The sequence below is a fragment of the Panulirus ornatus genome, chromosome 20, assembly GCF_036320965.1.
Source record: "Panulirus ornatus isolate Po-2019 chromosome 20, ASM3632096v1, whole genome shotgun sequence".
Taxonomy (NCBI): Eukaryota; Metazoa; Arthropoda; class Malacostraca; order Decapoda; family Palinuridae; genus Panulirus; species Panulirus ornatus.
The window spans coordinates 78,919,685-78,947,129 of NC_092243.1; the positions used below are offsets into that span (position 1 = coordinate 78,919,685).

The 27,445-nt window shown below is 42.0% G+C and overlaps 1 protein-coding gene across 6 annotated transcripts in view; it reads left to right on the plus strand.

The window, feature by feature from the left end:
• LOC139756165 (nicotinamide phosphoribosyltransferase-like) overlaps positions 1-27,445 on the plus strand; it is a 249,048-nt gene that overhangs the window by 118,331 nt on the left and 103,272 nt on the right. For all 6 annotated transcript variants that reach the window (XM_071675352.1, XM_071675350.1, XM_071675351.1 and 3 more), the window contains 2 exons: positions 554-634; positions 17,710-17,869. In XM_071675352.1, the coding sequence (XP_071531453.1) occupies positions 554-634; positions 17,710-17,869 (241 nt within the window). The remainder of the gene's footprint in view (positions 1-553; positions 635-17,709; positions 17,870-27,445) is intronic.

Sequence of the window (27,445 nt, forward strand, 5' to 3'; positions counted from 1 at the left end):
CACTGAAATTTAAAACTTTATAAATTTCAAGCCTGTATTGTGACAGCAGCACCTCCAAACCTCATTGGTTGTGATAGTGCCACTGAAAGAAAATTTTGATCTTACAAATTATCAGTGTGTGCAAAATTGCTTAGCATGGAAGTTCATATTTCACATGAACTCACAAGGCATGGACTGAGGATGTGTAAGTTAATTGTGAGGCTGTTTGTACTGGGTCCTCATGTTGTAAAGATTAGGGAAATGGGGTTAAAGCTACTATAAAGATCAGGAAAATCAGGGCTTAAACATTTTTCTTCAAATTTGATATGATTAATGTTCATTCGTAAGTATTTTTGTTGCCTTCTCTGTTTTATTTTCGTGATTCTTAATATAATCTTCCTAAGGCTTTTCTTGTGGAAAATTTATTGAAAATTTTGATGTTTAAGAAAACTGTTCATAATTCGTCAACAAAAGGTCTGAGACTAATAGGGGAATAGGAGTCAGGCTTGGGGTCATTTAGTATGCTATGGTGTATTGCGGATATATTTTTGACATTAGTTTGTATTCTTTTAAGCTCCATGATTTTGGATATCGAGGGGCATCATCAGTCGAGAGTGCTGCCATTGGTGGAGCAGCACACCTTGTAAACTTTAAGGTGAGTAGTTGTGTACTGACATAGTATACTTGCTCCATTGATTAATTTTTGTGATGAGACCTATTAGCATGTTCTTATTTACCCAAGCTTTCTGTGTATTTTCTCCTGCTTATGAAAGGATCTCTCAGATTCCTCACCTGTGTCTTTTTCAAATTTACATTCTCTTTTGTTTCAATATTTGATAATGATTATAATAAGACTTTATTAGGGACATTGATTTAGCCTTAGATAGCTAATTCTGAAAAATCTTCACATAAGTATAGGTAAATTGGGTTGAAAAATAAACAGAAAATGGTGTGAAAAGAAAAGTCACAAATGTAATATTCATGTATGATACATTATAGTTACATCCAAATCTTTAATGAAATTATTTAGGCCTAAATATATGAAAATAAGGCTTTGAACTTCATATCATGATCTAGTAGAAATATGGTAAAATATGTAATCGATATCCTGGGGATAGAGGAAAAAGAATACTTCTCATGTATTCCCTGTGTGTTGTAGAAGGCGACTATAGGGGGCGTGAGCTGGAGCGGGGGGCTGGAAACCCTCCCCTCCTTGTATTTTGATTTCTAGAAAGGGAAACAGGAGTCAAGACGGGAGTACTCATCCTCCTCGAAGGCTCAGATTGGGGTGTCTGAATGTGTGTGGATGTAATCAAGATGAGAAGAAAGGAGAGATAGGTAGCATGTTTGAGGAAAGAAACCTGGATGTTCTTGCTCAGAGTGAAACGAAGCTCAAGAGTAAAGTGGAGTGAAAAAGATTTTGAGCGATCGGGGCTTGAACATACAGGAGGGTGAAAGGCATGCAAGGATTAAGAGTGACTTAGAATGATGTGGTATACTGGGGTCGACGTGCTGTCAGTGAAAAGGCGTGCAAGGAATAGAGTGAATTAGAACGATGTTGTATACCGGGGTTGACGTGCTGTCAGTGGACTGAACTAGGGCATGTGAAGCGCCTGGGGTAAACCATGGAAGGTCTGTAGGGCCTGGATGTGGATAGGGCGCTGTGGTTTCAGTGAATTACACATGACAGCTAGAGACTGAGTATGAACGAATGTGGCCTTTTTGTCTGTTTTCCTGGCGCTGCCTCACTGAAGCAGGGGATAGTGATGCTGTTTTCCTGTGGGGTGGGGTAGCGATAGGAGTGGATGAAGGCAAGCAAGTATGAATATGTACATGTGTATGTATGTAATGTCTGCGTATGTGTATGTATTTGTATGTATATGTTGATATGTATATGTGCATATGTGGGCATTTTTGTATATATGTGTATATATGAGTGGATGGGCCATTCTTCGTCTGTTTCCTGGCACTACCTTGCTGACATGGGAAACATTATATTTAATAAATAAATGAATAGATGATGATAAATATAAATGTATCGAATCTACCTTCTGAAACTGCAAAAGTTTGAAGCTTGAGAAGCTCTTATGTTCCAATCTATAGACTTGATTGATGACTCAGTGCCCATGCAGGTGGAAACTTCTATAGGATAAATATATCTTAAAAAACAAGAGTAAGAAAATGCACATACATTTCTGTCAATCATGGGTCAGAAACAACACAGGATCCCAACTCTAATCAAGTTAAAGTTAGGAGAATACATGGATTCATATAGTTAAGTTGCATGTGCAACTGGGTGAACCATGAAAAGTGAGAGTTGCTTGGTTTAAATCAACTGCAGAAATTATTTAATGTGTTACAAAGCTTAGTACTTATATATTACATCTTATGTATAGAGAAGACAAGAGCTTTATTTTTTAATCAGCCTAAATAGGTTCAGCAAGTATTCTATGTATCTACCTATAGTCATTGCTGGTAGCATATATAGGTAGAATAATACCATTAAGCAAACATTTTCAGAAATTATAAACTTTTTTCTTGTTACTATATTTCATAAGACACACCAAGACTTTAAAAGGATATATTTAAGAAGAAATATTTTAATGAGTCTTTCTTTCATACTTATTTGCTGCTTTCCATATTAGTGAGGTGGTACTTGGAACAGAGAAAGTCTCATTAGCTCAAATTAATTTTTTAGCTGTCATGTAGTGCATCAAAACCACAGATCCGTATCCACATCCAGGCCCTGCAGACCTTTCCATGGTTCCCCTTGGCTGCTTCATATATTCTGGTTCAGTCCATTGACAGCACATCACCTCCTCTATACCACATCTCAGCAAATTGCTCTTTCCCTTGTATGCTTTTCTCTTACCTTCATGTTCAGGCCCTGAGTGCTCAAAACCTTATTCAGTTTATTCTTTCATCAACGATTCAATCTCCTTTTTTCCTTGTCACCTTCACTTCTGACACATACATCCTCTTTGTCAGCCTTTTCTTACTCATTCTTGTCATGTGCCCAAATTATTTCAGCACTCCCTCTTCAGCTCAGTCAACCATACATTGTACTCTTCTTATTATCACACCTCCCTCATACCCTATCATTGCTGACTCCATCAACCATCCTTCCAGCACATACTGTCCTCAAAGATTTTATTTTCAAAACTCCTCCATATATTCTCATTTATAACCCATGCCTTGCATCCATACATCACTGTCTTGACAACTATTCCTACAAATGAACCCATCTTCACCCTCCCATTTGGTGACTTCTTTCTATATATTTTCCAATGCTCTGAACAGTTTTCACCCTCTCTCACACCATATAACTCACCTCAGATCCCAAGTGGGGAGGTACCAGCACATAGTGATGAAGTGAGAATGAGATGGAGTGAGTATTATGAAGGTTTGTTGAATGTGTTTGATGATAGAGCGGCAGATATAGAGTGTTTTGGTTGGGGTGGTGTACGAAGTGACAGGGTCAGGGAGAATGGTTTGGTAAACAAAGAGGTAGTGAAAGCTTTATGGAAGATGAAATCCAGCAAGGCGGTGGGTTTGGATGGTATTGCAGTGGAATTTATTAAAAAAAAAAGGGGGTAACTGTATTGTTGATTGGTTGATAAGAATATTCAGTGTATGTATGGACCATGGTGAAGTGCCTGAGGATTGGTGGAATGCATGCATAGGGCCATTGTACAAAGGCAAAGGGGACAAAGGTGAGTGTTCAAACCACAGAGGCATAAGTTTTTTTGAGTATTCCTGGGAAATTATATGAGAGGGTATTGATTGAGAGGGTAAGGCATGTACAGAGCATCAGATTGGGGAAGAGCAGTGTGGTTTCAGAAGTGGTGCAGTATGCGTGGATCAAGCGTTTGCTTTGAAAAATGTATGTGAGAAATACTTAGAAAAACAGATGGATTTGTATGTAGCATTTATGGATCTGGAGAAGGCATATGATAAAAGTTGATAGAGATGCTCTGTGGAAGGTATTAAGAGTATATGGTGTGAGAGGTAAGTTGCTAGAAGCAGTGAAAAGTTTATATCGAGGATGTAAGGCATGTATACAAGTAGGAAGAGAGGAAATTGGTTGGTTCCCAGTAAATGTTGGTTTGCAACAGGGTTGCATTATGTCTTCATGTTTGTTTGATTAGTTTTGAATGAGCTGTTGGGGAGGTGAATGAAAGTTTTAGAGAGAGGGACAAGTATGCACTCTGTTGTGGATGAGAGAGCTTGTGAAGTGAGTCAGTTGTTTGTCGCTAATGACAGAGCACTGGTGGCTAATTCGGGTGTGAAACTGCAGAAGCTGGTGACTGAGTTTGGTAAAATGTGTGAAAGAGGAAAGCTGGGAGTAAATGTGAATAAGAGCAAGGTTATTAGGTACAGTAGGGTTGAGGGTCAAGTAGATTGGGAGGTAAGTTTGAATGGAGAAAAACTGGAGGAAGTGGAGTGTTTTAGATACCTGGGAGTGGATTTAGCAGCGGATGGAACAATGGAAGCGGAAGTGGATCATAGGGTGGGGTAGGGGGCGAAAATTCTGGGAGCCTTGAAGAATGTGTGGAAGTCGAGAACATTATCAATGATATCAATGACATTATTCAAACTTACCTCCCAATTGACTTGACCCTCAACCCTACTGTACCTAGTAACCTTGCTCTTAGTCACATTTACTCTTGGCTTTCTTCTTTCACACACTTTACCAAACTCAGTCACGGGCTTCTGCAGTTTCTCACATGAATCAGCCTTCAGTGCTGTATCATCAGCGAACAACAACTGATTCACTTCCCAAGCTCTCTCATCCACAACAGACTGCATACTTGCCCCTCTTTCCAAAACTTTTGCATTCACCTCCCTAACAACCCCATCCATAAACAAATTAAACAACCATGGAGACATCACACACCCCTTCTGCAAACCTACATTCACTGAGAACCAATCACTTTCCTCTCTTCCTACACGTACACATGCCTTACATCCTCGATAAAAACTTTTCACTGCTTCTAACAACTTGCCTTCCACACCATAATATCTTCAACAGAGCATCGGTATCAACTCTGTCATATGCCTTCTCAAGATACATAAATGCTACATACAAATCCATTTGCTTTTCTAAGTATTTCTCACATACATTCTTCAAAGCAAACACCTGATCCACACATCCTCTCCCACTTCTGAAAACACACTGCTCTTCCCCAATCTGATGTTCTGTACATGCCTTCACCCTCTCAATCAATACCCTCCCATATAATTTATCAGGAATACTCAACGAACTTATACCTCTGTAATTTGAGCACTCACTCTTATCCCCTTTGCCTTTGTACAATAGCACTATGCAAGCATTCCGCCAATCCTCAGGCACCTCACCATGAGTCATACATACATTAAATAACCTTACCAACCCGTCAACAATACAGTCACCCCCTTTTATAATAAATTCCACTGCAATACCATCCAAACCTGCTGCCTTGCCGGCTTTCACCTTCCGCAAAGCTTTTACTACCTCTTCTCTGTTTACCAAATCATTTTCCCTAACCCTCCCACTTTGCACACCACCTTGACCAAAACACCCTATATCTGCCACTCTATCATCAAACACATTCAACAAACCTTCAAAATACTCACTCCATCTCCTTCTCACATCACCACTACTTGTTATCACCTCCCCATTTGCGCCCTTCACTGAAGTTCCCATTTGTTCCCTTGTCTTACACACTTTATTTACCTCCTTCCAAAACATCTTTTTATTCTCCCTAAAATTTAATGGTAAACAGAGAAGAGGTAGTAAAAGCTTTGCGGAATGTGAAAGGGGATAAGAGTGAGTGCTCAAATTACAGAGGTATAAGTTTGTTGAGTATTCCTGGTAAATTATATGGGAGGGTATTGATTGAGAGGGTGAAGGCATGTACAGAGCATCAGATTGGGGAAGAGCAGTGCGGTTTCAGAAGTGGTAGAGGATGTGTGGATCAGGTGTTTGCTTTGAAGAATGTATGTGAGAAATACTTAGAAAAGCAAATGGATTTGTATGTAGCATTTATGGATCTGGAGAAGGCATATGATAGAGTTGATAGAGATGCTCTGTGGAAGGTATTAAGAATATATGGTGTGGGAGGCAAGTTGTTAGAAGCAGTGAAAAGTTTTTATCGAGGATGTAAGGCATGTGTACGTGTAGGAAGAGAGGAAAGTGATTGGTTCTCAGTGAATGTAGGTTTGCGGCAGGGGTGTGTGATGTCTCCATGGTTGTTTAATTTGTTTATGGATGGGGTTGTTAGGGAGGTAAATGCAAGAGTCCTGGAAAGAGGGGCAAGTATGAAGTCTGTTGGGGATGAGAGAGCTTGGGAAGTGAGTCAGTTGTTGTTCGCTGATGATACAGCGCTGGTGGCTGATTCATGTGAGAAACTGCAGAAGCTGGTGACTGAGTTTGGTAAAGTGTGTGGAAGAAGAAAGTTAAGAGTAAATGTGAATAAGAGCAAGGTTATTAGGTACAGTAGGGTTGAGGGTCAAGTCAATTGAGAGGTGAGTTTGAATGGAGAAAAACTGGAGGAAGTGAAGTGTTTTAGATATCTGGGAGTGGATCTGTCAGCGGATGGAACCATGGAAGCGGAAGTGGATCATAGGGTGGGGGAGGGGGCGAAAATTTTGGGAGCCTTGAAAAATGTGTGGAAGTCGAGAACATTATCTCGGAAAGCAAAAATGGGTATGTTTGAAGGAATAGTGGTTCCAACAATGTTGTATGGTTGCGAGGCGTGGGCTATGGATAGAGTTGTGCGCAGGAGGATGGATGTGCTGGAAATGAGATGTTTGAGGACAATGTGTGGTGTGAGGTGGTTTGATCGAGTAAGTAACGTAAGGGTAAGAGAGATGTGTGGAAATAAAAAGAGCGTGGTTGAGAGAGCAGAAGAGGGTGTTTTGAAATGGTTTGGGCACATGGAGAGAATGAGTGAGGAAAGATTGACCAAGAGGATATATGTGTCGGAGGTGGAGGGAACGAGGAGAAGAGGGAGACCAAATTGGAGGTGGAAAGATGGAGTGAAAAAGATTTTGTGTGATCGGGGCCTGAACATGCAGGAGGGTGAAAGGAGGGCAAGGAATAGAGTGAATTGGAGCGATGTGGTATACAGGGTTTGACGTGCTGTCAGTGGATTGAATCAAGGCATGTGAAGCGTCTGGGGTAAACCATGGAAAGCTGTGTAGGTATGTATATTTGCGTGTGTGGACGTGTGTATGTACATGTGTATGGGGGGGGGGGGTTGGGCCATTTCTTTCGTCTGTTTCCTTGCGCTACCTCGCAAACGCGGGAGACAGCGACAAAGTATAAAAAAAAAAAAAAAAAAAAAAAAAGTTTGTTGAGTATTCCTGGGAAATTATATGGGAGGGTATTGATTGAGAGGGTGATGGCATGTACAGGGCATCAGATTGGGGAAGAGCAGTGTGGTTTCAGAAGTGGTAGAGGATGTGTGGATCAGGTGTTTGCTTTAAAGAATGTATGTGAGAAATACTTGGAAAAGCTAATGGATTTGTATGTAGCATTTATGGATCTGGAGAAGGCATATAGAGTTGTTAGAGATGCTCTGTGGAAGGTATTAAGAATACCTGGTGTGGGAGGTAAGTTGTTAGAAGCAGTGAAAAGTTTTTATTGAGGATGTAAGGCATGTTTATGTGTAGGAAGAGAGGAAAGTGATTGGTTCTCAGTGACTGTAGGTTTGCGGCAGGTTTGTGTGATGTCTCCATGGTTGTTTAATTTGTTTATGGATGGGGTTGTTAGGTAGGTGAATGCAAGAGTTTTCGAAAGAGGGGCAAGTATGCAGTCTGTTGTGGATGAGAGAGCTTGGGAAGTGAGTCAGTTGTTGTTCGCTGATGATACAGCACTGGTGGCTGATTCATGTGAGAAACTGCAGAAGCTGGTGACTGAGTTTGGTAAAGTGTGTGAAAAAAGAAAGTTGAGAGTAAATGTGAATAAGAGCAAGGTTATTAGTTACAGTAGGGTTGAGAGTCAAGTCAATTGACTGGATGGTAAGGTTATTTAATGTATGTATGACTCATGGTGAGGTGCCTGAAGATTGGCGGATTGCTTGCATAGTGCCATTGTACAAATGCAAAGGGGACAAAGGTGAGTGCTCAAATTATGGAGGTATAAGTTTGTTGAGTATTCCTGGGAAATTATATGGGAGGGTAGTGATTGAGAGGGTGAAGGCATGTACAGCGCATCAGATTGGGGAAGAGCAGTGTGGTTTCAGAAGTGGTAGAGGATGTGTGGATCAGGTGTTTGCTTTAAAGAATGTATGTGAGAAATACTTAGAAAAGCAAATGGATTTGTATGTAGCATTTATGGATCTGGAGAAGGCATATGATAGAGTTGTTAGAGATGCTTTGTGGAAGGTATTAAGAATACCTGGTGTGGGAGGTAAGTTGTTAGAAGCAGTGAAAAGTTTTTATTGAGGATGTAAGGCATGTGTACGTGTAGGAAGAGAAGAAAGTGATTGGTTCTCAGTGACTGTAGGTTTGCGGCAGGTTTGTGTGATGTCTCCATGGTTGTTTAATTTGTTTATGGATGGGGTTGTTAGGTAGGTGAATGCAAGAGTTTTGGAAAGAGGGGCAAGTATGCAGTCTGTTGTGGATGAGAGAGCTTGGGAAGTGAGTCAGTTGTTGTTCGCTGATGATACAGCGCTGGTGGCTGATTCATGTGAGAAACTGCAGAAGCTGGTGACTGAGTTTTGTAAAGTGTGTGAAAAAAGAAAGTTGAGAGTAAATGTGAATAAGAGCAAGGTTATTAGGTACAGTAGGGTTGAGTGTCAAGTCAATTGACTGGTTGGTAAGGTTATTTAATGTATGTATGACTCATGGTGAGGTGCCTGAAGATTGGTGGAATGCTTGTGTAGTGCCATTGTACAAAGGCAAAGGGGACAAAGGTGAGTGCTCAAATTATGGAGGTATAAGTTTGTTGAGTATTCCTGGGAAATTATATGGGAGGGTATTGATTGAGAGGGTGAAGGCATGTACAGCGCATCAGATTGGGGAAGAGCAGTGTGGTTTCAGAAGTGGTAGAGGATGTGTGGATCAGGTGTTTGCTTTAAAGAATGTATGTGAGAAATACTTAGAAAAGCAAATGGATTTGTATGTAGCATTTATGGATCTGGAGAAGGCATATGATAGAGTTGTTAGAGATGCTTTGTGGAAGGTATTAAGAATACATGGTGTGGGAGGTAAGTTGTTAGAAGCAGTGAAAAGTTTTTATTGAGGATGTAAGGCATGTGTACGTGTAGGAAGAGAGGAAAGTGATTGGTTCTCAGTGACTGTAGGTTTGCGGCAGGTTTGTGTGACATCTCTGTGGTTGTTTAATTTGTTTATGGATGGGGTTGTTAGGTAGATGAATGCAAGAGTTTTGGAAAGAGGGGCAAGTATGCAGTCTGTTGTGGATGAGAGAGCTTGGGAAGTGAGTCAGTTGTTGTTCGCTGATGATACAGCACTGGTGGCTGATTCATGTGAGAAACTGCAGAAGCTGGTGACTGAGTTTGGTAAAGTGTGTGAAAAAAGAAAGTTGAGAGTAAATGTGAATAAGAGCAAGGTTATTAGGTACTGTAGGGTTGAGGGTCAAGTCAATTGACTGGTTGGTAAGGTTATTTGATGTATGTATGACTCATGGTGAGGTGCCTGAAGATTGGCGGAATGCTTGCATAGTGCCATTGTACAAAGGCAAAGGGACAAAGGTGAGTGCTCAAATTATGGAGGTATAAGTTTGTTGAGTATTCCTGGGAAATTATATGGGAGGGTATTGATTGAGAGGGTGAAGGCATGTACAGCGCATCAGATTGGGAAGAGCAGTGTGGTTTCAGAAGTGGTAGAGGATGTGTGGATCAGGTGTTTGCTTTAAAGAATGTATGTGAGAAATACTTAGAAAAGCAAATGGATTTGTATGTAGCATTTATGGATCTGGAGAAGGCATATGATAGAGTTGTTAGAGATGCTTTGTGGAAGGTATTAAGAATACATGGTGTGGGAGGTAAGTTGTTAGAAGCAGTGAAAAGTTTTTATTGAGGATGTAAGGCATGTGTACGTGTAGGAAGAGAGGAAAGTGATTGGTTCTCAGTGACTGTAGGTTTGCGGCAGGTTTGTGTGACATCTCTGTGGTTGTTTAATTTGTTTATGGATGGGGTTGTTAGGTAGATGAATGCAAGAGTTTTGGAAAGAGGGGCAAGTATGCAGTCTGTTGTGGATGAGAGAGCTTGGGAAGTGAGTCAGTTGTTGTTCGCTGATGATACAGCACTGGTGGCTGATTCATGTGAGAAACTGCAGAAGCTGGTGACTGAGTTTGGTAAAGTGTGTGAAAAAAGAAAGTTGAGAGTAAATGTGAATAAGAGCAAGGTTATTAGGTACTGTAGGGTTGAGGGTCAAGTCAATTGACTGGTTGGTAAGGTTATTTGATGTATGTATGACTCATGGTGAGGTGCCTGAAGATTGGCGGAATGCTTGCATAGTGCCATTGTACAAAGGCAAAGGGGACAAAGGTGAGTGCTCAAATTATGGAGGTATAAGTTTGTTGAGTATTCCTGGGAAATTATATGGGAGGGTATTGATTGAGAGGGTTAAGGCATGTACAGCGCATCAGATTGGGGAAGAGCAGTGTGGTTTCAGAAGTGGTAGAGGATGTATGGATCAGGTGTTTGCTTTAAAGAATGTATGTGAGAAATACTTAGAAAAGCAAATGGATTTGTATGTAGCATTTATGGATCTGGAGAAGGCATATAATAGAGTTGTTAGAGATGCTTTGTGGAAGGTATTAAGAATACCTGGTGTGGGAGGTAAGTTGTTAGAAGCAGTGAAAAGTTTTTATTGTGGATGTAAGGCATGTGTACGTGTAGGAAGAGAGGAAAGTGATTGGTTCTCAGTGACTGTAGGTTTGTGGCAGGTTTGTGTGATGTCTCCATGGTTGTTTAATTTGTTTATGGATGGGGTTGTTAGGTAGGTGAATGCAAGAATTTTGGAAAGAGGGGCAAGTATGCAGTCTGTTGTGGATGAGAGAGCTTGGGAAGTGAGTCAGTTTTTGTTCGCTGATGATACAGCGCTGGTGGCTGATTCATGTGAGAAACTGCAGAAGCTGGTGACTGAGTTAGGTAAAGTGTGTGAAAAAAGAAAGTTGAGAGTAAATGTGAATAAGAGCAAGGTTATTAGGTACAGTAGGGTTGAGGGTCAAGTCAATTGGGAGGTAAGTTTAAATGGAGAAAAACTGGAGGAAGTGAAGTGTTTTAGATATCTGGGAGTGGATTTCACAGCCAATGGAACCATGGAAGTGGAAGTGAATCATAGGGTGGGGGAGGGGGCAAAAATTCTGGAAGCCTTGAAGAATGTGTGGAAGTCAAGAACATTATCTCAAAAAGCAAAAATGGGTATGTTTCAAGGAATATTGTTTCCAACAATGTTGTATGGTTGTGAGGTGTGGGCTATGGATAGTGTTGTGTGCAGGAGGGTGGATGTGTTGGAAATTATATGTTTGAGGACAGTATGTGGTGTGAGGTGGTTTGATCGAGTGAGTAATGAAAGGGTAAGAGAGATGTGTGGAAATAAAAAGAGTTTGAGAGAGCAGAAGAGGGTGTTTTGAAATGGTTTGGTCACATGGAAAGAAAGAGTGAGGAAAGATTGACAAAGAAGATATATGTGTCAGAGGTGGAGGGAATGAGAAGTGGGAGACCAAATTGGAGGTGTAAAGATGGAGTGAAAAAGATTTTGAGTGATCGGGGCCTGAACATGCAGGAGGGTGAAAGGCGTTCAAGGAATAGAGTGAATTGGAACAATGTGTTATACTGGGGTCGACGTGCTGTCAGTGGATCGAACCAGGGCATGTGAAGCGTCTGGGGTAAACCATGGAAAGTTGTGTGGGGCCTGGATGTGGGAAGGGAGCTGTGGTGTCGGTGCATTATTACTTGACCGCTAGAGACTGAGTGTGAACGAATGTTGCCTTTGTTGTCCTTTCCTAGCGCTACCTCGCACACATGCGGGGGGAGGGGGTTGTTATTTCATGTGTGGCGAGGTTGCATTGGGAATGAATAAAGGCAGACAGAATGAATTATGTACATGTGTATATATGTATGTGTCTGTGTGTGTATATATATGTATTCGTTAAGATTTATAGGCATGTATATTTGCGTGTGTGGATGTGTATGTATATACATGTGTATGTGGATGGGTTGGGCCATTCTTTCGTCTGTTTCCTTGCACTACCTCGCTTACGCGAGAGACAGCGACAAAGCAAAATAAATAGTAATAAAATCATACCTACCTGCCTTCATCCATTCTCGGTGTTACCCCACCCAATAGGAAGCAGCATCATTAATCCCCACTTCAGAAAGGTAGCTCAGGAAAACAGACAAAATAGGACACATTCATTCACACTCATTCTCAGCTATCATGTGTAATGCACCAAAATCACAGCTCCCTTTCCACATCTAGGATCCACAGACCTTTCCATGGATTACCCCAGATTTTTCACATGCCGTTTCAGTCCATTGACAGCACATCGACCCCAGTATACCACATCGTTCCAATTCACTCTATTTTTTGCATGCCTTTCACCCTCTGTATGTTCTGGCTCTGATAGCTCAAAATCTTTTCCACTCCATCCTTCCACCTCCAATTTGGTCTCCAGCTTCTTGTTCCCTCCATCTCTGACACATATATCCTCTTTATCAATCTTTCCTCACTCATTCTCTCCATGTCCTAACCATTTCACCACACCCTTTTGTGCTTTCGCAACCACACTCTTTTTTGTTTCCACACATCTCTCTTACCTTTTCATTACTTACTCAAGCAAACCACCTCACACCACATATTGTTCTCAAACATTTCATTTCTAACACATTCATCCTCCTCTGCACAACTTTATCTATACCCCATGCCTCACAACCATATAACATTGTTGGAACTACTGTTTCTTCAAACAATACCCATTTTTGTTCTCTAAGATAATTTTCTCGCCCTCCACACATTCTTTAATCACCACCCCACCACACATGAAATAACAGCCCCCCCTCCCCCCTCATGTGCGCGAGGTAGCACTAGGAAAAGACAACAAAGCCACATTCACCCTCTAGCTGTCATGTAATAATGCACCGAAATCGTAGCTCCCTTTCCACATCCAGGCCTCACAGAACTTTCTATGATTTACCCTAGACGCTTCACATGCCCTGGTTCAATCCATTGACAGCACGTCAACCCCGGTATACCACATCGTTCCAATTCACTCTATTCCTTGCACGCCTTTCACCCTCCTGCATGTTCAGGCCCCGATCACTCAAAATCTTTTTCACTCCATCTTTCCACCTCCAATTTGGTCTCCCACTTCTCCTCGCTCCCTCCACCTCTGACACATATATCCTCTTGGTCAATCTTTCCTCACTCATTCTCTCCATGTGACCAAACCATTTCAAAACACCCTCTTCTGCTCTCTCAACCACACTCTTTTTATTACCACACATCTCTCTTACCCTATTATTACTTAATCAATTGAACCACCTCACACCACATATTGTCCTCAAACATCTCATTTCCAGCACATCCACCCTCCTCTGCACAACTCTATGTATAGCCCATGCCTCGCAACCATATAACATTGTTGGAACCACTATTCCTTCAAACATACCCATTTTTGCTTTCCAAGATAATGTTCTCTACTTCCGCACATTCTTCAACACTTTCAGAACTTTCGCCCCCTCCCCTACTCTATGATTCACTTCCGCTTCCATTGTTCCATCTGCTGCCAAATCCACTCCCAGATATCTAAAACACTTCACTTCCTCCAGTATTTCTCCATTCAAACTTACCTCCCAATTGACTTGTCCCTCAACCCTACTGTACCTAATAACCTTGCTCTTATTCACATTTACTCTCAGCTTTCTTCTTTCACTCACTTTACCAAACTCAGTCACCAGCTTCTGCAGTTTCTCACCCATATCAGCCACCAGCGCTGTATCATCAGCAAACAACAACTGACTCACCTCCCAAGCTCTCTCATCCACAAAAGACTGCATATTTGCCCCTCTTTCCAAAACTCTTGCATTCACCTCCCTAACAACCCCATCCATAAACAAATTAAACAACCATGGAGACATCACACACCCCTGCTGCAAACCTACATTCACCGAGATCCAATCACTTTCCTCTCTTCCTACACGTACACATTCCTTACATCCTCGATAAAAACTTTTCACTGCTTCTAACAACTTGCCTCCCACACCACATATTTTTAATACCTTCCACAGAGCATCTCTATCAACTCTATGATATGCCTTCTCCAGATTCATAAATGCTACATAGAAATCCATATGCTTTTCTAAGTATTTCTCACATACATTCTTCAAAGCAAACACCTGATCCACACATCTCTACCACTTCTGAAGCCACAATGCTCTTCCCCAATCTGATGCTCTGTACATGCTTTCACCCTCTCAATCAATACCCTCCCATATAATTTTCTAGGAATACTCAACAAACTTATACCTCTGTAATTTGAGCTCTCACCTGTATCCCCTTTGCCTTTGTACAATGGCACTATGCAAGCATTCTGCCAGTCCTCAGGCACCTCACCATGAGATATACATACATTAAATATCCTTACCAACCAGTCAACACTATCTCAGGCACCTCACCATGAGACATACATACATGAAATAACATTACCAACCAGTCAACAATACAGTCACCCCCTTTTTAATAAATTCCACTGCAATACCATCCAAACCCGCTGCCTTGCCGGCTTTCATTTTCCGTAAAGCTTTTACTACCTCTTCTCTGTTTACCAAATCATTTACTCTAACCCTCTCACTCTGCACACCACCTCAACCAAAACACCCTATATCTGTCAGTCTATCATCAAGCACATTCAACAAACCCTCAAAATACTCACTTCATCTTCTCACATCACCACTACTTGTTATCACCTCTCCATTAGCCCATTTCACTGATGTTCCCATTTGTTCCCTTGTCTTATGCACTTTATTTACCTTCTTCTAAAACATCTTTTCATTCTCCCTGAAATTTAATGTTACTGTCTCACCCTAACTCTCATTTCTCCTTTTTTCATCTCTTGCACCTTTCTCTTGACCCCCTGCCTCTTTCTTTTATACATCTCCCATTCATTTGCATTATTTCCTTGCAAAAATTGTCCAAGTGCCTCTCTCTTCTCTTTCACTAATAATATTACTTCTTCATCCCACCACTCACAACCCTTTCTAATCTGCCCACATCCCCTGCTTCTCATGCCACAAGCATCTCTTGCGCAAGCCATCACTGCTTCCCTAAATACATCCCATTCCTCCCCCTCTCCCCTTATGTCCTTTGTTCTCAACTTTTTCCATTCTTTACTCAGTCTCTCCTGGTACTTCCTCACACAAGTCTCCTTCCCAAGCTCACTTACTCTCACCACTTTCTTCACCCCAACATTCTCTCTTCTTTTGTGAAAACCTCTACAAATCTTCACCTTCACCTCCACAAGATAATGATCAGACATCCCTCCAGTTGCACCTCTCAGCACATTCACATCCAGAAGTCTCTCTTACTCGTGCCTATCAATTAATATACATTAAGATGTATAGGTATGTATATGTGTGTGTGTGGACGTGTATGTATATACATGTGTATGTGGGTGGGTTGTGCTATTTTTTCTTATGTTTCCTTGCGCTACCTCGCTAACGCGGGAGACAGTGACAAAGTATAATGAATAAAATAAATAGATAAAGAGATACAGGAAAACATACTGTTGAGGAAACACAGAAGAACAGTATTAAACGAGGCAGGAGTATAGGAAGTCTATCATTGAATACACTAAGTTGGGCCAAGCGAGACCATTATTGCCCAGATGTTGCGTTGAGGTCAGGTTTGACTTGACCGATTCTCTTTATACCTTCACAACCCAGGACCGGGTTGGTCAGTGCTTCATTCCTGCAGTCCAGAAATTGTAGATAATGTAATCCCATCCGTCTTAAAACAGCGTTAGGTCTGCCTCCTATTGGCAGGCCATCAAAGAGCTATGTGGCAGTGGTCATATTTGTCTGAATGTTGGACAGGTGCTTTCTCTTTAATGTGAATGGCTTCTAATATCTGTAGTCTTCTATGATCACTGTAACCATTAATGATTTTGGTGTTATTCAGTATAGTCTCCCTTGTTTGTCTTGTTCCTTGCTGTTGTTCATGATGTTTGATTTCACCTTCATGTAGGTGGAGCGAGATGCGGCGGCTCGTGGTGCGTGCAGGTTGTATGTCCAGTGTAGTTTATGTGGTGGGGCTGACAATCCTCAATAATGTATCTGTAGTCATACATCATATCGGTATGACACAAACTTCTGGAGTGACCTAGCACAATGTTGTTCATTTGAAGTGAACTTGTTTTCAGATTGTTGTAGTATATTATCAGACTGATATCCTTGTCTCCATCAATCACTTTGCAATTTTGAGCCACAATATCTAGCATGACCTTCTTGTCCTTTCGATATGTTGTCGTAAAGTGTTCATGTAATGAACTTTTATGCTGTCACGTTGAAGTTGTCTGTTTGCCATGAGATGTTTTTTGGCAAGTTTTTCACATTGGTATCAAATTCAATATTTGAATATCCATTGTTAATTGATATTCTTCATCACTTCCAGACCCTTCGCCTCCTCCCCCACCCTTTAACTCTCACATTTCCATGGTTCCATTTGCTGCCAAAACCACCCCCAGATATCTAAAGCACCTCCTTTCCTCCAGTTTTTATCCATTCAGACTTACATCCCAACAAACTTGTCCCTCTACCTGCTGAACCTTTTAACCTTGCATTTATTTACATTTACTCTCAGTTTTCTCCATTCACACACTTTTCCAAACTCAGTCACCAACTTCTGCAATTTCTCACTTGAATCATCCACCAGTGCTGTATCATTGGCTAACAACGACTGACTGACTTCCCAGACCATCTCATCCGCAACGGACAGCATACTCTCACCTCTGCATTCACCTCCCTCATCATCCCATTCATAAACAAATTAAACATCCATGGTGACATCAAACATCATCCTTGCTACAGACTGACCTTCAGTGGGAACCATTCACTCTTCTCTTGCTACTGGTACATATGCCATACACCCTTGATAAAAACTTCTCACTGCTTTTTGCAGCTTACTTCCCACACCATATGTATTCTTAAGACCTTCCCTAAAGCATCTCTATCAACCCTATCACATGCCCTCTCCAGATCGATAGATAGCACTTACAAATTTATCTGCTTTTCTAAGTATTTCCCAGTCATTCTTCCACACATCCTATACTACTTCTGAAACCACACTGCTCCTCCCCATTCTGATGCTTACTTCATGCCTCCACCCTCTCAGTCAGTACCAGGTATACTCAACAAACGTGTGCCTCTGTTGTTTGAATACTCACCTTTATCCCCTTTACCTTTATACAATGACACTATACATACATTCTGCCATTCCACAAGCACCTTGCTATGATTCTATAAGGAACAATAAAGAATTATGAAAATTATTTCTTCATTTACATAAAAAGAATATTCTGGACCAGTGCCCAAAATCAGTATTTAAACAAAAGTTTGATGAAATCATGATTAAGTGTAATGATATGCTTTGCTTCTGTTGACCTTTGTTTTCTTCACATAATGAGAATAATTGAAGAACTGGTAGGGAAAACTTTATTTGATATGGTAGATTTTTCAATTTGAGGTTATTTCTTTTGAAAGAAAAATTATTTCCTTACAGGGAACAGACACTGTTGCAGCATTGTCCCTTCTAAGAAAGTACTACCATTCACCTATGGCAGGTTTCTCCATCCCAGCTTCTGAACATTCCACAGTCACTGCTTGGGGGCGGGACGGAGAAACAAGTGCATTTCGCACCTTGTTGGAAGCCTTTCCTGATGGTGTGAAGTAGACCACAACCACTGTTATGTGTATATTGAACTTTTTAGATTTTTCTGTTTAAAAAGTTAATATATTTGGCTTTCTTTTCTAGAGTGAAAATTTCAACAAGGCATTTTATATAAGTGCTCAGTTCAAGTGATGTATGAAGGCTCTTTAGAAATATAAATCTGATCACTTTGTCATATATTAAAAAGAAAAATATCCAACCTTGGAATATCTAAGCTTAGCTAAACCTAATGTACTAAAGAGACATCATTATCTGAGATGCCTGAGTGTGCTAGTTCATTTATGACAAAAAAAATTGGATGAGCATATTTCTTGTACATAGATGTATCTAAGTATATTGAAAGTATCTTTATTATTTATCCATACAGGTACCCCACCGAATTTCCGGCAACTGATGGTTTGGCACCTCCTTTAGTCTGGACAAAATTACGTGTGGGAATTTGAAATTACCACAGCCACCAGACTAGTTTACTGGGCGGCCACAAATGGCGTTGTATGTAGGGTGCGCTTATTTACATTCTTGACACTGCACTTGGTGGTGACACTGCAATTCTGTGAGATTCTTAGCTTATTTTGATTAAATTTCACCCTAGCTATGGCTTCTAAGACATGTGAAAGTGTCAGTCGTGGTGTCAAACGTAAACACCAGTCCATATTGATCCAAGATAAAGTAGAACTGGTAAAAAAATAGACAGTGGTGTTTTGGTGCATAAGCTGTGTGACATCTACAGTATTGGTTCATCAATTGTTTATGATATAAAGAGCAAAGGGATAAATTGAAATTCTATGCAGACAGTGATTCCAGGAAGCAAATGACAATTAGAAAAAATATGAAAGATGGTAAGAGTATTTTATGAAAGATGTAAGAGTACTGAGCACGATTGAGTGATGATAGAATGGTTTCGACAGTGTCGAAGTGACGGAGTGGACTTGTCAGGTATCATGGGAGATGTATAATTAGTGGGTTAGAGGTGTGTGTTGATGAATTATTATTATGTGACCATTGTTGGTGTGGGAAAATGGTTAATCCGGCAAGGCCTTGGAACCAAGAGTGCCAGAAAATCGGTGGTGTACCTGTATATATATATATATTTTTTTTTTTTTATACTTTGTCGCTGTCTCCCGCGTTTGCGAGGTAGCGCAAGGAAACAGACGAAAGAAATGGCCCAACCCCCCCCATACACATGTATATACATACGTCCACACACGCAATATACATACCTACACAGCTTTCCATGGGTTACCCCAGACGCTTCACATGCCTTGATTCAATCCACTGACAGCACGTCAACCCCGGTATACCACATCACTCCAATTCACTCTATTCCTTGCCCTCCTTTCACCCTCCTGCATGTTCAGGCCCCGATCACACAAAATCTTTTTCACTCCATCTTTCCACCTCCAATTTGGTCTCCCTCTTCTCCTGGCTCCCTCCACCTCCGACACATATATCCTCTTGGTCAATCTTTCCTCACTCATCCTCTCCATGAGCCCAAACCACTTCAAAACACCCTCTTCTGCTCTCTCAACCACGCTCTTTTTATTTCCACACATCTCTCTTACCCTTACGTTACTCACTCGATCAAACCACCTCACACCACACATTGTCCTCAAACATCTCATTTCCAGCACATCCATCCTCCTGCGCACAACTCTATCCATAGCCCACGCCTCGCAACCATACAACATTGTTGGAACCACTATTCCTTCAAACATACCCATTTTTGCTTTCCGAGATAATGTTCTTGACTTCCACACATTCTTCAAGGCCCCCAGAATTTTCGCCCCCTCCCCCACCCTATGATCCACTTCCGCTTCCATGGTTCCATCCGCTGCCAGATCCACTCCCAGATATCTAAAACACTTCACTTCCTCCAGTTTTTCTCCATTCAAACTCACCTCCCAATTGACTTGACCCTCAACCCTACTGTACCTAATAACCTTGCTCTTATTCACATTTACTCTTAACTTTCTTCTTTCATACACTTTACCAAACTCAGTCACTAGCTTCTGCAGTTTCTCACATGAATCAGCCACCAGCGCTGTATCATCAGCGAACAACAACTGACTCACTTCCCAAGCTCTCTCATCCCCAACAGACTTCATACTTGCCCCTCTTTCCAAAACTCTTGCATTTACCTCCCTAACAACCCCATCCATAAACAAATTAAACAACCATGGAGACATCACACACCCCTGCTGCAAACCTACATTCACTGAGAACCAATCACTCTCCTCTCTTCCTACACGTACATGTGCCTTACATCCTCGATAAAAACTTTTCACTGCTTCTAACAACTTTTTATATATATATATATATATATATATATATATATATATATATATATATATATATATATATATATATATTTTTTTTTTTTTTAAACTTTGTCGCTGTCTCCCGCGTTTGCGAGGTAGCGCAAGGAAACAGACGAAAGAAATGGCCCAACCCCCCCCCCATACACATGTACATACGTCCACACACGCAAATATACATACCTACACAGCTTTCCATGGTTTACCCCAGACGCTTCACATGCCTTGATTCAATCCACTGACAGCACGTCAACCCCTGTATACCACATCGCTCCAATTCACTCTATTCCTTGCCCTCCTTTCACCCTCCTGCATGTTCAGGCCCCGATCACACAAAATCTTTTTCACTCCATCTTTCCACCTCCAATTTGGTCTCCCTCTTCTCCTCGTTCCCTCCACCTCCGACACATATATCCTCTTGGTCAATCTTTCCTCACTCATTCTCTCCATGTGCCCAAACCATTTCAAAACACCCTCTTCTGCTCTCTCAACCACGCTCTTTTTATTTCCACACATCTCTCTTACCCTTACGTTACTTACTCGATCAAACCACCTCACACCACACATTGTCCTCAAACATCTCATTTCCAGCACATCCATCCTCCTGCGCACATCTCTATCCATAGCCCACGCCTCGCAACCATACAACATTGTTGGAACCACTATTCCTTCAAACATACCCATTTTTGCTTTCCGAGATAATGTTCTCGACTTCCACACATTTTTCAAGGCTCCCAAAATTTTCGCCCCCTCCCCCACCCTATGATCCACTTCCGCTTCCATGGTTCCATCAGCTGACAGATCCACTCCCAGATATCTAAAACACTTCACTTCCTCCAGTTTTTCTCCATTCAAACTCACCTCCCAATTGACTTGACCCTCACCCCAACTGTACCTAATAACCTTGCTCTTATTCACATTTACTCTTAACTTTCTTCTTCCACACACTTTACCAAACTCAGTCACCAGCTTATTTATTTTTATTATTTTGCTTTGTCGCTGTCTCCCGCCTTTGCGAGGTAGCGCAAGCAAACAGATGAAAGAAATGGCCCAACCCACCCCCATACACAGTGTATATACATACACGTCCACACACACAAATATACATACCTATACATCTCAATGTACACATATATATACACACACACAGACACATACATATATACCCATGCACACAATTCACACTGCCTTTATTCATTCCCATCGCCACCTCGCCACAAATGGAATACCATCCCCCTCCCCCTCATGTGTGCGAGGTAGCACTAGGAAAAGACAGCAAACGCCCCATTCGTTCACACTCAGTCTCTAGCTGTCATGCAATAATGCCCGAAACCACAGCTCCCTTTCCACATCCAGGCCCCACACAACTTTCCATGGTTTACCCCAGACGCTACACATGCCCTGACTCAATCCACTGACAGCACGTCAACCCCGGTATACCATATCGAACCAATTCACTCTATTCCTTGCCCTCCTTTCACCCTCCTGCATGTTCAGGCCCCGATCACACACAATCTTTTTCACTCCATCTTTCCACCTCCAATTTGGTCTCCCACTTCTCCTCGTTCCCTCCACCTCCGACACATATATCTTGTTGGTCAATCTTTCCTCACTCATTCTCTCCATGTGCCCAAACCATTTCAAAACACCCTCTTCTGCTCTCTCAACCACGCTCTTTTTATTTCCACACATCTCTCTTACCCTTACATTACTTACTCGATCAAACCACCTCACACCACATATTGTCCTCAAACATCTCATTTCCAGCACATCCACCCTCCTGCGCACAACTCTATCCATAGCCCACGCCTTGCAACCATACAACATTGTTGGAACCACTATTCCTTCAAACATACCCATTTTTGCTTTCTGAGATAATGTTCTCGACTTCCACACATTCTTCAAGGCTCCCAGGATTTTCGCCCCTTCCCCCACCCTATGATTCACTTCCGCTTCCATGATTCCATCCGCTGCCAGATCCACTCCCAGATATCTAAAACACTTTACTTCCTCCAGTTTTATATATATATATATATATATATATATATATATATTATTTTCCCTGGGGATAGGGGAGAAAGAATACTTCCCACGTATTCCCTGCGTGTCGTAGAAGGCAACTAAAAGGGGAGGGAGCGGGGGGCTGGAAATCCTCCCCTCTCGTTTTTTTTTTAATTTTCCAAAAGAGGGAACAGAGAATTGCGCCAGGTGAGGGTATTCCCTCAAAGGCCCAGTCCTCTGTTCTTAACGCTACCTCGCTAATGCGGGAAATGGCGAATAGTTTGAAAGAAAGAAGATATATATTATATATATCATACTTTGTCGCTGTCTCCCGCATTAGCAAGGTAGCACAAGGAAACAGAGGAAGAAAGGCCAAACCCATCCACATACACATGTATGTACGTAAACATCCACACACGCACTTATACATACCTAAACATTTCAAAATATACATTTTTTTTTCTTCTCTTCGCTGTCTCCCGCGTTTGCGAGGCAGCGCAAGGAAACAGACGAAAGAAATGGCCCAACCCACCCCCATAGACATGTATATACATACACGTCCACACACGCAAATATACATACCTACACAGCTTTCCATGGTTTACCCCAGATGCTTCACATGCCCTGATTCAATCCACTGACAGCACGTCAACCCCGGTATACCACATCGATCCAATTCACTCTATTCCTTGCCCTCCTTTCACCCTCCTGCATGTTCAGGCCCCGATCACACAAAATCTTTTTCACTCCATTTTTCCACCTCCAATTTGGTCTCCCACTTCTCCTCGTTCCCTCCACCTCCGACACATATATCCTCTTGGACAATCTTTCCTCACTCATTCTCTCCATGTGCCCAAACCATTTCAAAACACCCTCTTCTGCTCTCTCAACCACGCTCTTTTTATTTCCACACATCTCTCTTACCCGTACGTTACTTACTCGATCAAACCACATCACACCACACAGTGTCCTCAAACATCTCATTTCCAGCACATCCACCCTCCTGCGCACAACTCTATCCATAGCCCACGCCTCGCAACCATACAACATTGTTGGAACCACTATTCCTTCAAACATACCCATTTTTGCTTTCCGAGATAATGTTCTCGACTTCCACACATTCTTCAAGGCTCCCAGGATTTTCGCCCCCTCCCCCACCCTATGATCCACTTCCGCTTCCATGGTTCCATCCGCTGCCAGATCCACTCCCAGATATCTAAAACACTACTTCCTCCAGTTTTTCTCCATATATATATATATATATATATATATATATATATTTTTTTTCTTTTTTTTTTTTATACTTTGTCGCCGTCTCCCGCGTTTGCGAGGTAGCGCAAGGAAACAGACGAAAGAAATGGCCCAACCCCCCCCCCATACACATGTATATACATACGTCCACACACGCAAATATACATACCTACACAGCTTTCCATGGTTTACCCCAGACGCTTCACATGCCTTGATTCAATCCACTGACAGCACGTCAACCCCGGTATACCACATCGCTCCAACTCACTCTGTTCCTTGCCCTCCTTTCACCCTCCTGCATGTTCAGGCCCCGATCACACAAAATCTTTTTCACTCCATCTTTCCACCTCCAATTTGGTCTCCCTCTTCTCCTCGTTCCCTCCACCTCCGACACATATATCCTCTTGGTCAATCTTTCCTCACTCATTCTCTCCATGTGCCCAAACCACCTCAAAACACCCTCTTCTGCTCTCTCAACCACGCTCTTTTTATTTCCACACATCTCTACCCTTACGTTACTCACTCGATCAAACCACCTCACACCACACATTGTCCTCAAACATCTCATTTCCAGCACATCCATCCTCCTGCGCACAACTCTATCCATAGCCCACGCCTCGCAACCATACAACATTGTTGGAACCACTATTCCTTCAAACATACCCATTTTTGCTTTCCGAGATAATGTTCTCGACTTCCACACACTCTTCAAGGCCCCCAGAATTTTCGCCCCCTCCCCCACCCTATGATCCACTTCCGCTTCCATGGTTCCATCCGCTGCCAGATCCACTCCCAGATATCTAAAACACTTCACTTCCTCCAGTTTTTCTCCATTCAAACTCACCTCCCAATTGACTTGACCCTCAACCCTACTGTACCTAATAACCTTGCTCTTATTCACATTTACTCTTAACTTTCTTCTTCCACACACTTTACCAAACTCAGTCACCAGCTTCTGCAGTTTCTCACATGAATCAGCCACCAGCGCTGTATCATCAGCGAACAACAACTGACTCACTTCCCAAGCTCTCTCATCCCCAACAGACTTCATACTTGCCCCTCTTTCCAAAACTCTTCCATTCACCTCCCTAACAACCCCATCCATAAACAAATTAAACAACCATGGAGACATCACACACCCCAGCCGCAAACCTACATTCACTGAGAACCAATCACTTTCCTCTCTTCCTACATGTACACATGCCTTACATCCTCGATAAAAACTTTTCACTGCTTCTAACAACTTTCCTCCCACACCATATATTCTTAATACCTTCCACAGAGCATCTCTATCAACTCTATCATATGCCTTCTCCAGATCCATAAATGCTACATACAAATCCATTTGCTTTTCTAAGTATTTCTCACATACATTCTTCAAAGCAAACACCTGATCCACACATCCTCTACCACTTCTGAAACCACACTGCTCTTCCCCAATCTGATGCTCTGTACATGCCTTCACCCTCTCAATCAATACCCTCCCATATAATTTACCAGGAATACTCAACAAACTTATACCTCTGTAATTTGAGCACTCACTCTTATCCCCTTTGCCTTTGTACAATGGCACTATGCACGCATTCCGCCAATCCTCAGGCACCTCACCATGAGTCATACATACATTAAATAACCTTACCAACCAGTCAACAATACAGTCACCCCCTTTTTTAATAAATTCCACTGCAATACCATCCAAACCCGCTGCCTTGCCGGCTTTCATCTTCCGCAAAGCTTTCACTACCTCTTCTCTGTTTACCAAATCATTTTCCCTAACCCTCTCACTTTGCACACCACCTCGACCAAAACACCCTATATCTGCCACTCTATCATCAAACACATTCAACAAACCTTCAAAATACTCACTCCATCTCCCTCTCACATCACCACTACTTGTTATCACCTCCCCATTTGCGCCCTTCACTGAAGTTCCCATTTGCTCCCTTGTCTTACGCACTTTATTTACCTCCTTCCAGAACATCTTTTTATTCTCCCTAAAATTCAATGATACTCTCTCACCCCAACTCTCATTTGCCCTTTTTTTCACCTCTTGCACCTTTCTCTTGACCTCCTGTCTCTTTCTTTTATACATCTCCCACTCAATTGCATTTTTTCCCTGCAAAAATCGTCCAAATGCCTCTCTCTTCTCTTTCACTAATACTCTTACTTCTTCATCCCACCACCCACTACCCTTTCCAATCAACCCACCTCCCACTCTTCTCATGCCACAAGCATCTTTTGCGCAATCCATCACTGATTCCCTAAATACATCCCACTCCTCCCCCACTCCCCTTGCTTCCATTGTTCTCACCTTTTTCCATTCTGTACTCAGTCTCCCCTGGTACTTCCTCACACAGGTCTCCTTCTCAAGTTCACTTACTCTCACCACCCTCTTCACCCCAACATTCACTCTTCTTTTCTGAAAACCCATACAAATCTTCACCTTAGCCTCCACAAGATAATGATCAGACATCCCTCCAGTTGCACCTCTCAGCACATTAACATCCAAAAGTCTCTCTTTCGCACGCCTGTCAATTAACACGTAATCCAATAACGCTCTCTGTCCATCTCTCCTACTTACATAAGTATACTTATGTATATCTCGCTTTTTAAACCAGGTATTCCCAATCATCAGTCCTTTTTCAGCACATAAATCTACAAGCTCTTCACCATTTCCATTTACAACACTGAACACCCCATGTATACCAATTATTCCCTCAACTGCCACATTACTCACCTTTGCATTCAAATCACCCATCACTATAACCCGGTCTCGTGCATCAAAACCACTAACACACTCATTCAGCTGCTCCCAAAACACTTGCCTCTCTTGATCTTTCTTCTCATGCCCAGGTGCATATGCACCAATAATCACCCACCTCTCTCCATCAACTTTCAGTTTTACCCATATTAATCGAGAATTTACTTTCTTACACTCTATCACATACTCCCACAACTCCTGTTTCAGGAGTATTGCTACTCCTTCCCTTGCTCTTGTCCTCTCACTAACCCCTGACTTTACTCCCCAGATATTCCCAGACCACTCTTCCCCTTTACCCTTGAGCTTCGTTTCACTCAGAGCCAAAACATCCAGGTTCCTTTCCTCAAACATACTACCTATCTCTCCTTTTTTCACATCTTGGTTACATCCACACACATTTAGACACCCCACTCTGAGCCTTCGAGGAGGATGAGCCCTCCCCGCGTGACTCCTTCTTCTGTTTCCCATTTTAGAAAGTTAATACAAGGAGTGGAGGATTTCTGGCCCCCCGCTCCCGTCCCCTCTAGTCGCTTTCTACGACACGCGAGGAATACGTGGGAAATATTCTTTCACCCCTATCCCCAGGGATAATATACATATATATATACATATACACATACACACACATACACATACATACGCACATATACACACACACACACACACATATATATACATATGAAAAATGTAAGAAACAATTTAGAAAACTGAAACTTCTAGCTTGAAATGAAATGAATATATATATATATATATATATATATATATATATATATATTTTTTTTTTTTTTTTTTTATACTTTGTCGCTGTCTCCCGCGTTTGCGAGGTAGCGCAAGGAAACAGACGAAAGAAATGGCCCAACCCCCCCCCCCCATACACATGTACATACACACGTCCAGACACGCAAATATACATACCTACACAGCTTTCCATGGTTTACCCCAGACGCTTCACATGCCTTGCTTCAATCCACTGACAGCACGTCAACCCCTGTATACCACATGACTCCAATTCACTCTATTTCTTGCCCTCCTTTCACCCTCCTGCATGTTCAGGCCACGATCACACAAAATCTTTTTCACTCCATCTTTCCACCTCCAATTTGGTCTCCCTCTTCTCCTCGTTCCCTCCACCTCCGACACATATATCCTCTTGGTCAATCTCTCCTCACTCATTCTCTCCATGTGCCCAAACCATTTCAAAACACCCTCTTCTGCTCTCTCGACCACGCTCTTTTTATTT